The 15,960-nt window shown below is 46.1% G+C and overlaps 3 protein-coding genes across 3 annotated transcripts; all 3 read left to right on the forward strand.

Annotated features, from left to right (window-relative positions):
- The first annotated feature begins 5,501 nt into the window (after window positions 1–5,501).
- LOC134207510 (uncharacterized) lies at window positions 5,502–7,304 on the forward strand. The gene has a single exon (XM_062683216.1). It carries the CDS (start codon window positions 5,502–5,504, stop codon window positions 7,302–7,304), a length of 1,803 nt encoding a protein of 600 aa, XP_062539200.1.
- A 250-nt stretch (window positions 7,305–7,554) lies between these two features.
- LOC134207511 (uncharacterized) lies at window positions 7,555–8,823 on the forward strand. The gene has a single exon (XM_062683217.1). The coding sequence runs from the start codon at window positions 7,555–7,557 to the stop codon at window positions 8,821–8,823; it is 1,269 nt and encodes a 422-aa protein (XP_062539201.1).
- A 4,396-nt stretch (window positions 8,824–13,219) lies between these two features.
- Window positions 13,220–14,955, forward strand: LOC134207512 (uncharacterized). Its single transcript, XM_062683218.1, has 2 exons — window positions 13,220–14,434; window positions 14,692–14,955. The coding sequence occupies exons 1-2, from the start codon at window positions 13,220–13,222 to the stop codon at window positions 14,953–14,955; spliced, it is 1,479 nt and encodes a 492-aa protein (XP_062539202.1).
- Window positions 14,956–15,960: the final 1,005 nt, after the last annotated feature.

A 15,960-nucleotide genomic window follows, 5' to 3' on the forward strand; every position in this document is an offset into this window, starting at 1 on the left:
CCCCGACCTCGTTGATTAAATTAGCCATCCAGGGATAATATTGAACCAAGAACACACCATTTTGGAATCAGTTGCTTCAATAAGGGTTTCACCATTGAGATTATCATATTGATAGTGTTTCTCACTGCGGGTGAGATTTCTAATGTGTTGAAGATGAAATCCACAATCCCAGAAAGAGTCATTTTGTCTGAAACCTCAACTTGATTGTGTTGAGGTGTTCTCTGACTTTTTTGTTGTTTTGAGATTTCTGGGCGAAAAACTGGAACAGCTGGGGTTTTAGATGTTCCTGGAAGTGATGGAAATTCGCCAGCCACAAACTTGAACCCCAATGAAGAAACTTTTGGGGGTTTTCCAACACTTACTAATTTTGCAGGGGAAGGACGGATACCCTGTTGAGTGACAGGGACTTTAAGAGTAGCCTTTTGGGTTTGAGGCTTAGTTCTTATTCGTTTCCTCTTTGTACCTGTTTCAATCACAGCGTATTCCTCACCGTCCCCAGAGTCAGAACCTTGGTCATCGAGGGCAGGGAAGAGTAGAGATTGTTGTTAACAATGGGACGGGTCGATGGAACAGCAGGTGCGGCGACTTTTTAGCATTTCTGCATAAGTTCGCCGTGATCGCTGTTGAATTGATCGCAGCTGGTGTTTCCCCCGCTCTATGAATCGACCGCATGCGGACAGATCATGTGGAGCTTCTCCACAGCAAGTACATTTGTGTTCTGAGCTGCAGAGACCCTCCGAATGTTGGTCACCGCACTTACTGCAGCGTGGTTTGTTGCAGCAGTAAGTTTCAGTGTGTCCAATCTGCTGGCAATGCATTACACTCGGCACATAGAGGCGAACAGATAATCGAATCTTCCCGATCACGAGATAGTCCGGCAAAGCTGATCCGGAGAAGGTCACCCGAAACGAGTCTGAATGTTTTTTCGTGCCATCAGATGCCACGTGGTTCATTTGCCTGACATCGGTCACCTGGACAGCTGGGATGGCTCTATTCTTGAACCCACCAGCGCCAAGAGTTCTTATGTCAGCGCATGACAGATACGGCTCGGTGACCACTCCAGCAATTTCGACTTCTCGACTCGGTATATATACGTGATTATTCCCTCAAAAAGAGCTCGTAGGCAGCGATCTTATTTGCTTGTTCCCGATCACTAACCGTAACTCGCAATTTGTTACGGCTCGGTGCATTCACTTCTTCAATGCCCCGAAACGACTTTGCCAGGTCTTTTTCGATTTGCAATTTATTTAGCGGTTTGCCTTTGGGCCGAAAGAAAACCAGAAAGGGTCCTTTCGATCCGGGTGGGTATGTTTTCAGGCGGGGGTACGCTGTGGAAATGTTTCCAGCGGATGAGGGGGGGATAATGGAATTGGTTTCATTCACCATCAAAGTAGTGCTGGTATCCATGAGTTCTGGAAATGTGCTAATAGGAGTTCCAGTTGCATGTGATGTAGATTGGGTCGGATGATCGATTTGTTTCACTTTTGGCGAATAAGAAGATGTTTGTTTGTTTTGACTGGTCTCCGGTGAGGTAAAGAGAGACTCGACCAAATGTTCAAACGATGGTGAATCTATCGAATCGTCATCGGAAATCACAAACTGCGTTTTCTCCCCGCCTGAATCAATTGCATCCATTACTTGGGTGGGTCATCCACCGCTAATGGTACAGACAACAAATCGAAAATCAGAGATGCTAATTTGTAGAACGTTGAGAGAAATAAAAACTCAAGAGAATAGAAAGAAAAAAAAATAGAAGGCAAAAAAGTCAATAATAATAATAATAATAATAAAATCAATTTCAATAACAATAAAAAAAAAGTGTTAAGGAAATATAATTTATGCTTATAGGGGGATTGATTCCGATGTATTATTTACAGAAAACGGGATAATAATAGCTTTGATACTTATAATCGTACGAAAAAAAAACTTGCCAAATGTATAATCAAAGCAAAAAAAAGCTTACAAAAATGAAGAGTTCAATGAGACTGCGGACCCACTGTAGGATTGCCCATACAACAGACAGCAGCAGAGAAAGAAACAAAATTGAACGATACTACCTATTCTTGCTATTACTGCCGACGACTACCTCCTGCATGTAGGTATGTGCGCACCGGCACGGCAGCTTCCACGCGACTCAATAGTAGCGTTGTTGTTTGTATGCTTCCTTCTGTTCAGAGTGGGAACGAACAAAGCGTCGTCGATGATTGACTCGTTGACTGCTTATTGGCGTCGCCGACAACTAGTATATTCTGCCAATGAATCTACAGTGGTTGTTCACAGCCGTGCCAAGGGCTCGGCCAGGGCACGGTGCTTCCCGGTCACAAATGAACGCGGTGAAAAAACCCGGCGTTAATTACTCTAGCGAAAAACACTGGGAAAAACACTTTGTTGAGCGAGCAGAAATGTAGCGATCCGACTGGCTCGAGCGTTGGACTGGGAATGAAGATATTGATTTGGAAAATGTATTGGAGGTAACCACTTTCCCTTCGATGGGACTCGAACCCATGACCCTACAGTACGGTTGATACGGTTGATCAAGGCGACGATGGATCGGGTGATGTGCGTAGTTCGAGTTTCAGGGGCAATCTCGAGTCCCTTCGAAACGCACAGAGAGTTAAATAAACTATTTCTGATATTGGATATCTGGGGTTCTTTTACAAGAAAGACACAACGAAGTTGATCGCCGATTCCAGTCCTGATGGCTTGGGGGCAGTCTTGTTGCAAGAGAATTCTGTTGGAGAAACTAGAATTATTGCTTTCGCAAGCAAAGCGCTCACAGTCCTCGAAGAAAAATATTTTCAAACCGGACGTGAAGCGCTTGCGTTAGTGTGGGACGTTGAAAAGTTCAGTTTGTACCTACTCGGTAGACGTTTCCAACTTGTAACGGACTGTAAAGCGTTGAAATTTCTTTTCAATTCCCGTTCCCGACCATGTCCTCGTATTGAACGTTGGGTACTTCGCTTGTAATCTTTCGACTATTAGATAACACATGACCTAGGGGCTAATAACCTTGTGAACGCCCTCTCCAGGTTATCCCTGCGAACGCCTCAAGCATTTGATTCATCCGGCGACGCCTACATTCATCATTTATTGGTGCATTCTGTGCCGGAGGCAGTAACGTTGGCAGATGTGATCGAGGCTGCAAGAGAAGATGCAATCCTACAGAAACTCCACAAGGCACTCAGTACGGACATATGGGGCGAAGAAGTTAAGGGGTTCAAACAGTTCAAGGCCGAGTTACATGTCTCAGATGGTGTTATTATGCGAGGCGATCGACTTATAATTCCAGCACGATTACAGGAACAAGCTGTCACCTGTGCACACGATGGGCATCCTGGAATGAGTGCGATGAAAAAAAAAGACTTCGGCAAAAAGTGGGGTGGCCAAAAATCGACGGACAAGTTGAAAAATGTGTAAAAAATTGCAATGCTTGTACAATAGTTTCAACAGTAGGACCTCTCGAGTCCATGAAGCGATCAATGATGCCAACTAGAGCGTGGTCGGAGGTAGCAGTAGATTTCCTAGGACCCTTACCAAGTGGACATAACTTGCTAGTAATGACCGACTACTTCAGTCGCTTCGCGGAAGTAGTAGTCATGAACCAGATCACAGCAGACCTCACCATACAAGCTTTGTTAGAAACATTCAGTCGCATTCCAGAAGTACTGCGTTCAGATAACGGTCCCCAATTCACGAGTGAATTTCTTAGAACTTTCTGCAAGGAATACGGCATTGTGCAACAAAAGACCATGCCCTACTGGCCTAAAGCCAATGGCGAGGTCGAGAGGATGAACAGCACTATTCTCAAACGACTTAGTATCAACCAGGAAATGGGATCGTCGGATTGGAAGTAAGATTTAAGAAACTTCCTGCTCATGTACAACTCAACGCCCCATTCGATCACTGGAGTAGCCCCATCGGCGTTGATGTTTGGGCGAGTACTACGTGATAAGTTACCGAGCGTCCAAGAATCCAGAGAGAAACTAACAGAAACTAACATCAGGGATCGTGACTGGGAAAGAAAAGTTGTTGCCGCGGAATTAGAGGACAAGAAACGCCGAGCAAAAGCGAATGAGTTAATCGAGGGGGATATTGTAGTGGCCAAGAAAATGTTGAAAGAGAACAAACTCTCGAGTAACTTGGGCCGGGAACAATTCGAAATAACAAAAAGAACTGGCACAAAGGCGGAGCTCAAGTCAATGGAAACAGGTAAGACGTATCAAAGAAATGTGGCGCATCTCAAACGAATTAGTAAAGAAACAGAACCACATGAAATCGGGACGTCAATTGAAGAGAAATCAACGGAGCATCCGAATCCTCCAACAACAGTGTTCGAATCAACGGTACGCGAGCGAAGAGAACCGAAGGCACCAGGCTATTTGCAAGATTACATAACTAACGTGGAGTCGACGAGTAAGTAAGGGGGAGTGTGGTATCCTATGATTGGGTAACGATTATTTGTATCAGTGTAAAGGCAGAGAATAGGAAACATGATGGGAAGTGGAAAAAGGCAGTTGAGTCTGGGTACGCGGTTTGAATAGACGTGTTGTACTGTATAGTTTTGAGTGTCTAACCAGTGTGTTAATATATAAATCCGAAAACCCCAAAAGTCCATAGAGGTCTCCAAGTCTCTTGAAAGAAGAATTCTGGGCCTCTTGAAAGGAGGCTTCCGAGCCTTTTGAAAGCAGGCTTCCGAGCCTCTTGAAAGGAGGCTCCCGAGCTCCTTGAAAGGAGGCTTCAAAGTCTTTTGAAAAAAAGCTTCTAAACCTCTTGCAACGAGGCTTCTTGGCTTTCCAGAAAAAGGCCTTCATGTCTCTCAAGTTGAGGCTTTCGTCGTTAGATTCTTGATTTAAACTTAAAAATATATTCTTAACATATTTTTCAACATTGTGTCTCGATCAGGTAGATTACGTTGAAGATTTTTTAAATTTGTTTATGTTTGTTCTTTAGAACTTTTGTCCCACTTTTGTTGCTCTTCATACATTGTACTGTTTGGGTCATGCATATTATGCGAAATACAAAGTCTTAGAATCAAAAATTATCAAAACTTAAAATGTTTTATTGAAATTTTCAAAAATCCACCATTACGCATTTTTGTCCAAGGTACCCCATAGCGCCAGCGACGGTTCCCCCAGGGGTACATGTACCCCAGGTTGAGAAAACCCCTCCTGTACCGGATAGCCAAATATTGTTCGCTCTGTAGCTGCGCATCTTACTAAGATGATGGTCCCAAACGTTGATAACAAAATTGGAAAGAATTATTTTCTCGTTTTGGAAACAGCAGTCTGACACTCGAATATCACATACGAAGACAACATAAACTACATATTCTTCTGACCCATACGTTAATTAAAACCCCTTTCGCAAAAGCTATTACTTACACATGTCTTGAATTATTGATTGTCACGTGTTTCCACGTCCCATTCAAAGTTTTGCTCGGCACTATAAATGTCTGGTTTGTAATAAATCGGTCATCAAGATACTCCATCGTTCAACCAGACATGAAACTAGTTCGGATTCTACTTATCGCTATCTCCTGTCAAACCAGTTCATCATCGAGCTACACTACGGAGCTGGAAACAGCCATAGTAACGGCCATTTCCGGTTGTGTCCCATCCGTCATAGAATGGGGTTTATCTCCGTTGCACGTTGACTTGTATTTCAAAAATGCCCCGAACCACCTCCTTCAGCGGGATTTGTTGGAACGATTTCTCCATCGTTTCCGGTATCAGCTACCCGTCATGGTCAACACATTCCGGGCAGAGCTACGGTCCGCCAAAGAGTATCGACTATTCAATATGGTGTTCATAGATAGCTGGCAGTCATTTGGAACCTTCTTGGACAAGATCAGAATGCGATACGAGTTGGCAGCAAGTTTCTGGATCGTGTTCAATGTAAGTCAACGGAAAACGGTTCAAGAAGCCTTGTATCAGTTGTGGCTCGAAAACATTATGTTTGCCTTTGTGTTTGTGGTCGACAACGGTGCCGTTCGACTGTATTCCTATTATCCATATGCCAACGGTAGGTGTGAAGGAAATGGAGCTACAGAACTGGACTGGAAACGGGTTGGGCTTATTGATTCCCGCCTGCATAACTTCTACGGCTGTCCGCTATTGGTTGGAACGTATGACAATCCACCGTTTATGAGCATCGGTGAAGAACATGGCGAACTGCAAGGCATCGAAGGGAACTTGGTGAGCATCATATCCAGAAAGCTGAATTTTACTACAAAGATCATTGTACCACCGAGTGAGGACTTGTTAAGATTTGGGATAAAGCAAGGTATTGTAGATCTGGTGCACGGAAACAGAGTAGATTTTGCCCTGGGAGCATTCGGGATGTTCCCGGAATTGCTTCAGCTGATGGTACCGGGGGTGATGCACTTCGATTCAGCTTTCACGTTCGCCGTGTCAGACGGAAGACCGTACACGGCTTTCGAAAAGCTATTTTTCCCACTACAGTCGTGCGTTTGGATAGGAGTAAGTGTAACACTGGTTTGTGCTGTTGGGTGTATCGCCATCGTGAATAAGCTGGACTGGACAGTTCGGAACTTCGTTTATGGAAGGGGAAACCGTGCGCCGGTGTTGACTTTGATTTGTGTATTGCTTGTGGGCGGAGTGAACCGATGCCCAAGAAGAAACTTCGCACGAACCTTGGTGATGTTTTGGATTTTGTTCACACTGATTCTTCGAACCGCTTATCAAGGTTCGTTGTATAGGATCTTGCAGACAACGTTGAACGTGACTTCACCAACAACGTTACATGGAATTTATGATGCAAATCTGGATCTGTACATGCGAGATTCTGCAAAGCAATACATAACAATAGCGCCAGAGCTATCCAATAAAATCCTATTTCTGACCACTGATCGGTTGATTCGCCATATGGTCGATCAGCTCGGGCAACGTAAACTGGTGAATGCTGCAATATTACTCTCAGTTGACAGAGTTGCCCACTACAACAAGTTTAATCCTGCAAACCAGTTCATTAAGATCATCCGTGATACGATGTTTCGCTACCACATGACAATATTCTACCCGAAGAATTCTCTTCTGAAATTTGCGTTCGATATGGAAGTTCTAAAGCTAAGCCAAAGCGGATTGCTGGAACTGTGGGCTTCTCGCTACGGCGACTATAATTTCCACCGTATGATGGAACAAACGGAGTTTATCAAACCTCTTGCGATAGAACATCTCATTGGTGCCTTTGAAATCCACGTTGTACTACTCGCTGTAAGTGTCATTGTGTTTCTGTTGGAGGCTATTGCTACCAAGTGGATTGACAGGTGTCAATCAACGATGTGACTCAGACTGCATTATTTCCGATGACTCGATAACTGTATTGAATAAAAGTATTACCATACGGAGAGTCGTGCACAGTTTTCAACTTGTTACTGTCACCATGAAGGCACTCCTACTCATAATTTTATCATTGAGCCTTACTTCGCACGTAGTGCTGCACTTACTGTTACCCACAAAATCATCATTTGACGACTTTTCTGATGCCGTTATTGTCATCCTGAGAAGACATTTTATTTCGAACCATTCGTCAACGATGATCACTCGATCGTCCCAAACTGACAGCTATACCGGATCGCTACAGTCGGACATCCTCGATCGCATACTGGTTGGAACATCGAATGAAATCGCCTACATCTTCAGCAATCCGGTCCGACCCCGACGACCTCGATTCTTCAACATGCTGCTCTTCGATAGCTATTTAGCATTCCGCACCATTCTGCAGCAGCTGAACCCGGACAAGTACGACTACTCCGGATACTATCTGCTGATCCTGACGGCACCGCGTGTCGTCTACGGTAGAACTCTTCAGCAGATATTCCTCGACCTGTGGTCGTTCAACATAATCAACGTCGTGCTCGTTACCGCCAACATCGAAGGCACAGGCAGCTCCCAAGACACCGTCTTGTTCACATATTTCCCGTACGTTGAACATCACTGCGAACATGCGCATCCCGTGCTAGTGCACCACCTGACCCCATCAACGAAATTGGCAGCATCCGAAAATCTGTTTTCACCGAAGCTTGACAACTTCCACGGGTGTCCAATTCGGATCGCGGCCATCAACTATCCGCCGTACACGATGATTGAAACGGTAGCCGGTCGCCGTCAACTACGCGGAATGGAAGGTGACATGCTGGCCATGATTTCGACACTGCTGAACTTCACCATCGAAGTAGTGGAGATGACGGGTGGCGACCTTTGGGGAGAGATCTACAAAAATGGGTCCTTCAGTGGGGCGATAGGGCTTGTGGTCGACGGCGCAGTCAACATGACGTCCGGATGTTTTTCGATGCGCGGCGAACGCATGTCGGTGATGAAGTCCAGCGTCAGCTACTACACGATCAAGGTGATGGTCGCTGTTCCACCGGGCAGACCCTACACGGCGTTCGAGAAACTGTTCCGACCCTTCAGCGCGGGAACTTGGATGATGGTGATACTGTATACGGCCGTCGGTGCCGGAGTGATCTCAGTGCTGAAGTTTTACCCGTGGAACGTGCGCAGTTTTGTGTTCGGTCCCGGTACCGGAATGGCATTGATGAATCTGGTGAATGTGTTGTTCGGGGGTGCAATGAGTAGAACTCCAGGGAGGAATTTCGCACGAACGTTATTGTTTTTGTGGGTGTATCATTGCTTCGTAATGCGTTCGCTGTATCAGGGGTCGCTGTTCGAGTATCTGCAACAGGCGAAGAACTTCAGCCACGTGGATTCGGTGAAGCGCATTGAAGCCGAGAAAATGCCGTACTGGTCGTCGCGGGGAAACATGCTGTTCATAAGGGAGATTCCTGGGATGCTCGAAAGGTAATATTAACATGATATTACAAAACGTACGATATTTTGATTTCAGTATTTGCATATGTTTTGATTTCTGAATCTCCTCACTCAGAGCATTGCTAAATTTTCTATTTAACTAAAATCAAACCACGAGTGTCGCTTCAATGTCAACAATCTGTTTCCACTCTAGACAACTCTTCCAATAACTCTGAAGCAAGGAATATTTGATGAGGTTTGTGAAATTGTGATGAATGAGCAATTCCGAATAAAGTTGAATATGTATGCAATTCGCTTCGGAAAGGCCTCGTAATCTTTGATAGTTCCTCGAAATATTTTAAGGAATGCTTTCGAAAGCACCTCCAAGCAATTTAGTGGAACATCATTCAGAAATTTCTTCTAGAAGTTTCTCCAGAAGTACCTTCGGTAGTTCTTCCAAAATTTTCTTTGCAAAATTCTACAGGAATTGCTTCGAGAAATCATCCTCTTTGATGTCCCTCCAGGTTTTTTTGATCTGATTTATTGATGTTAATTTTTGGTAGATCACCAGTTACGGCCTATGTAAGTGTTCAGAAGTTTCTGATAAAAATCCTTCCAGAGTACATTCAAATATGAGTTTTGATGGTGTTTAGTTCGTCACTCGAGTTCGTCCAGGAATATTTGTCCGATTCCTCCGAAGGATTCTCCATGATTTCTTCCGACAGGTCGTCTAAGATTTCACGGACTGACATTGACTAGACACAGAAACGGGACTAAACGTGAGTTACAATTACTGAATATCTTACCTTCTACATGAGTCTTAATTGGTAATGGGAAAAATTACAACAAATTATGTACAGTGTACACTACAACGAATTCCTACAATTGCAGGAAAATAATAACTCCTTTTACTGTAAAACCCAAGTAACGGTCGTTTTATTCTGGGGTTATTATTTCGGAAACCTTCCGCTGTTGGCAATTTCCAACAATTTATTACGGTCGGGAAGAGTGGTTGGTGAGGCTAAAAGTGAAAATCTCGGTACAAATGGTGGTGTGCCACTGCTGGTCCGGAGGAGTCTCATCCCGGACGAACATGCCAGGTGTTTCGTGGACTGGATTCAGCCGAAATGGTGCAATGCGGCGTGTGTTCCAAATGGCATTACTTCCAGTGTGTAGGAGTCACGCAGCAGATAGAGAATTTTCCATGGAGTTGTGCCAAAATGCGAGTCTGCGAAAGGTGTCCAAGAAACCAGTTCTACTGCGGCTTTGCTTCAAGCAAGAGGTGGTCCATCGAGACAGTCATCCAAATCGTACCGACCGCAGCCACAGCTACAACATCAGCCGTAGCAACCCGAGATAACAGCTAATCAACTAGGTTTATCGCTGGCCGCGAACGAGTCAAACCAATCCAAGGGAGCAGATCAGGCACCGTTCGCAACTTCGTTGCAAAGGATTGTGTATCCGTCTCGAAACGGATAAAAAGCGCCATCGTTGTCTTCGAGTCGTTCTTCGCAAGCTCTTGCTAGGCTAAAGCTTCAAATGTTGGAGGATTTGCGGAACGTCGAGAGGTGTGAAGCAGAGCGGCAACAAGCAATCGCAGCGGAGGAAGCAAAAAAGGAAAGGGCATTTCTGGAGCAGAAATATCAACTGCTGGAGCAAGCTATGAGCGAAAACGGCTCGTCTAAGAATGGATCAATGAGCAGAACGCAGAACTGGATTGCATCTACGAATGCGATCCGTGGTGGGCTCATCACCTCTAATGTTGAGAGCCAGGTCGAATCGACCATGCATGCAGGTAAAAAGCAACTGTGGCACCCAGCAGTTGCACGGATTGGTAGCACTCGCTCATCGCTACCAGAGCCTAACCCCATCCATTCCCAGCACCGGAGTCCATGCTGAGCTACAACGTAGATCCACCGGGTTTAAGTGCCGGAATGCAACAGTTAGCTCTCGGCACAACAAGTCAAGCTCCGTTACAGGAACAGTATCAACCGATCCCAAGGGTTGAACCTTTGCGACGGGTTTCCATGGCACAGTTGCCTCATTCACCCGCACCTGTCGTCATCCACGGCTCGGAAGTAGATCCGTTGCATCGGTTCTCACGTAACCCACCGACTCCAGAGTGTCAACAGTTTGTCTCAGACTCGATCCGACATTCGGTTCACCAGCAAAATCGTCCCCATTCATCCACGATGCGAGGCCACCGATTCTACGGTCAAGAGCAAGAAGAATGTCCCGAACCATACCTGATCTCCCCCCAGCAGTTTCAAAAGATCTTCCAACCTTCTATGGAAAGCAAGAAGAGTGGCCTCTGTTCCTATCCACCTTCAACAGCACCACTGCTCTGTGCGGATTCACCAAAGAGGAAAATATTGTTCACTTGCAGCGAAGCTTGAAGGGTCGAGCTTATGAAGGAGTCAAGAGCCGGCTGCTACATCCATCAAAAGTCAACGGAGTTATGCCAACGCTCAAAATGCTGAGGTGATCGTTCATTCGATGATGTCGAAAATTAACTCCCTTCCAGCATTAAGAGAAGACAAATTAGAACCGTAGACGCATGTGGAATGGAAGAATACTTCTATAATATGATCTTCCTACAACAACTCGTCAACAAGCTTGCACCATCGATCAAGTTGAATTGGGCGCAGTATCGACTATCGCTTCCCACGGTTAAATTACCGTTTTTCAGCAGGTGGCTCTACACAGTGACGTTGCCAGAAAATTGGTCGGAGGGGGGGGCGGGTTGTGTTTCTGAACATTTTTTTTAGAAAAAAATTCTTCTAAAAATTTGACTCTGAGGGGGGGGGCTATGTCCAAAATCTCCCACGTGGCTACGCAACTGGCTCTACACTCTAGCAGAAGCTGCTAGTGCTGTTAGTATCCCAAACACCACATGCGAATTCAAAGCTATGCGTAACGACTCACGTACAGCCAAAAAGAGCAACACTTTCATCAACGCTCACACCGAGGAAGCCACAGAAGGTCATCGTTTTACAGCGCCATCCAACGCGAAAACTGCAGCTGATAGCTGCCTAGTTTGCAAAGAAGCTGCAAGTTGATAACCAAATGCAAACGTTTCCTGGAATTCTCTCGCGATTCTCGCTGGGCTACGGTGTAAGGGTGGTTGTCAGCATAAGGGTGGTTGTCAAGCCAAACTGTGTAGAAAGAACGGCTGCGAGTTGAAGCACCACGAACTTCTGCACAACGACCAGAAGAGCCTACCGCTACCATCGAATACTTCTCCAACTGACACAAGCAAATCATTACCGAATCAGCGTCAAGATTCTATACCTGCTCCGAGCTCGGGCGAGCACGGATGCCATGCTCATCGGATAACCACTAGTCAAGTGTTGTTCCGCTACCTACCTGTAGATCAATCAATCGAAACATTCGCCTTCCTAGACGACGGGTCCGAGCTCACCTTGTTCGACAAGCAGATGCGGCCCCGCTATGCTTGCTTTGGACTGGAGGAGCAAAGCGTCGAGAGGACGACTCAAAGAGTGTCAAGCTTGAGATGGGGTCAAAACACGACTCAGGGATGTACACCATGCAAGGAGTATATACACAGTTGCTTAATAACTTCTTCCAACTTAGTCTCCCAATGTCAAAGAGTTGTCTGAGCTGTATCAACATCTTCCGGCCACATCCTACCACGACGTCCGGCCAAGAATTCTCATCGGAATGAAGGATCAGCATCTTAGCCTTGTAAAAAAGAGCCGCGAGGCGATCGCTGTTAAAACCCGGCTACGCTGGACAATTAGTGGTGGAGCGAATCACGATAACGCCGCTAATTTGGTGCATGAAGACCGACACAAAATGCTAAAGGAATACTTCGCAGTAGACAGCCTGGGAGTTGTTTAGCCGAAGAATCATCTCGTCTCGGCAGAAGAAGAACGAGCGCAGAATCTGATCGAAAGTCGCACAATGCTGAAGGGGAATCGCTACGAAAATGGCTTGTTGTGGCGCTACGACAATATTCGGCTGCCAGACAGTTTTCCCATGGCCCTTCCGGCGACTGCAGTGCCCCAAGAAGAGAATGGATAAAAACTTCCAACTAGCGGACGCCCTCAACAAGAAGATTATCGATTTCGTCAAAAAGGGCTATGCGAGGAAGGTCACCGATGAAGAACGTTCCCATAATTTACCTCGGACGTGGTATCTACCTATATTTCCGGTAATGAACGCTAATAAGCCAGACAAGATCCGAATGGTGTGGGATGCCGCAGCATTAGCCCATGGAAAACTCCCTAAACTCCGCGCTACTTAAAGGATCAACTCAGGGAGCTGTTTACCATACTGGTACAATTCCGTGAAGGCCGGGTCGCTATAACTGGAGATGTGCGTGAAATATTTGAAATATATAAGTGCTCATGCGTTCGGAAGACCAGCAATGCCAGAGATTCCTCTGATATGATGAAGATGGGACCCTCTCAATATACGTTCTCCAGGTGATGACATTCGGGGCGGTCTGCTCCCCTAGCAGCAGCGCCCAGTTCGTGAAAAACCTAAACGCCGAGCGTTTCAAGGGGGACTACCCAGCGGCCGTTGAAGTGATCCAGAAACGCCACTACGTTGATAACAATGCTAACAACGCACAGCAAGTAAAAGAGATACACGCTGCTGGCGGCTTTGAAATCCGTAATTGGATCAGCAACTCCAAACGCGTCGGTGATGCTTTAGAAGAGAAAAACACCGAAGAAAAGAACCTCGACCTTTCACCGGAACTAGCAACGGAGAAGGTTCTCGGTATGTGGTGGTGCACCAACGTAGACACCTTTACCTACAAGGTTGGATGGGATCGATATGGGCGAGCGCTACTGCAGGGCCAACGTCGCCCAACAAAACGACAAATGCTGCGTGTACTCATGTCCGTATTTGATCCGCTTGGGATTAGAGCCCAATTTTTAATGCACCTGAAAATTCTGCTACAAGAAGTCTGGCGTTCGGGCATCGGCTGGGATGATCAAGTCGATGAAACCATTTTCGAAAGATGGCAAACCTGGCTCAACGTTCTTCCATCAATTGAAATGATAAGCATATCACGGTGCTACGTCAGCAGAAATAGTATTCACCACGGTGATGTGCAGCTCCACACGTTTGTGGATGCTAGTAAAAACGGTATAGCGGCCGCATGCTACCTTCGGTTCAACCATGAGGACGTCGTGGAATGCAATATAGTTGCCGCAAAAACCAAAGTCGCGCCGTTGAAATATCTCTCTATTGCCCGACTGGAGCTTCAAGCGGCATTGATTGGATCTCGCCTGGCTCGAACACTCTCCGAAGCTCTCATGGTCCACATTACCCATCGAGTCTTCTGGTCTGACTCCCAAGATGTCCTGTGCTGGATCAGATCGGGTCACCGCCGTTACTCACCATTGGTAGCGTTTCGGGTTAGCGAAATTCTCGAGCTGACGGATATGACTGAATGGTGGTATGTTCCCACCGATTTGAACGTTGCGGATGATGGCACAAAATGGAAAGGACTTCCAAATCTGAAACCTCAAGCCTGGTTCAACGGCCTACAATTTCTCTATCTCGCAGAAGATCATTGGCCACGCGCATCGAAAGGCTCACGAACCACCGACCTCGAACTCCGTCCTAGTGCACACTTCACCGCATACGATCCCATCGTACAAGTGAACGACTTCTCCAATTGGGGTCGATTAGTTCGAGTCGTTGCGTTTGTGCAACGTTTCTCCAATAATTGCAAATTGAAGCGCTTGAAGAAGTCTATAATAAGCTGTTATCCCGATTAAGTGGCTCTTTTCCAACGATCGCAGCATGAGCCGACGCTGCCGCTTAAAACACCATCACCAACTGCGATTACGCAACCGAAGACGCCAAACATCCAATTATCCTTCCACGTGACCACCCAACCACCAAATTGATCATTGCACATTTCCACCAAATATTCCACCATCAGAACCACGAGACCGTAATCAACGAAATTCGACAGAAATACAGTATTCCGAAGCTCCGCACAGCCTTAACCAACGTCCGATTTAACTGCCAACGCTGTAAGAACCACCGAGTCGATCCAAAAGTGCCAATCGTGGCAGATCTACCAGCAGCTCGACTACATGCCTTCGCACGCCCCTTCACCCATGTCGACGTGGATTTTTTCAGACCATACGAGACTGTCGTCGGTCGCCGAACAGATAAGTGTTGGGGTATGATGGCCACTTGACTTACGACCCGCGCAATTCATATTGAAGTCGTCCATTCACTAAGCACCGATTCATGCGTTATGTCACTGCGTAACTTCATCTCGCGAAGAGGGAGGCCAAGAACCTTCTACAGCGATCGAGGTACAAATTTCGTCGGGGCCAACCGAGAAATCAAAACAGCGGAGGGTACTGTCGATCATGAAGAAATAATGAAGGAGTTTGTGGATGCAGAAACCAGTTGGCATTTTCTTCCTCCTTCCTCGCCGCATATGGGTAGCAGTTGGGAGCGCCTCATCGGCTGCGTGAAAAAGAATTTGATGGCCATTCTCCAAACAAGAAACTTGACGGATGAAGTGCTGCGGAAACCGGTTTCGGCAGAGATGGGTCAGCGACTATTTGCCTGAAATAACTCGCCTCACGAAATTGTTCACCGATCCCAAGCCGATAGAAAACGACGATGTGGTGATAATTATCGCCTCTAGATTACCCCGGAACTGTTGGCCAAAAGGCCGTGTGATCTGCATTCATTCTGGGTGGGATGGCCAACCTAGATCAGCGATGGTGAGGACAACCTGCGGCATCTACGAGCGACCGGTAGCTAAGTTAGACGTGCTAGACGTACATGGCGCGTTACGGATTAAGCTGGCATAGCGGCCATCGTACCTGGGGGGACTGTTGGCGAACGCTCGCCGGCGAGCCTCTGCGTTTTGGATCTCCTTATGTGATCGGCAGCTGTACCCCTCACGTTAATCAGGTAGGACCGGACTGTGATGACAGGACCTACACTGTCGCAGCTGTGAGTCAGGTATTGGCATGGAGGATGTAGGCAAACTAGAGTAGAGCAGAGAAAAAAGTTATATCTCGTTGTTATTACGGCAGGCATGCTAACGTGAAGCAAGGAAATTTTGAAATAATCAGTGAATTATTTATCGTTATAGCTATTTAATTAAGTGAAACTTTAAAGGTATTATTGTAAATTGTTTGATATATGAATTCCCCTAATCTAAACTGATTATCAGGTAGAA

The sequence above is a fragment of the Armigeres subalbatus genome, chromosome 1 (genome assembly GCF_024139115.2).
Source record: "Armigeres subalbatus isolate Guangzhou_Male chromosome 1, GZ_Asu_2, whole genome shotgun sequence".
NCBI classification, from domain to species: domain Eukaryota; kingdom Metazoa; phylum Arthropoda; class Insecta; order Diptera; family Culicidae; genus Armigeres; species Armigeres subalbatus.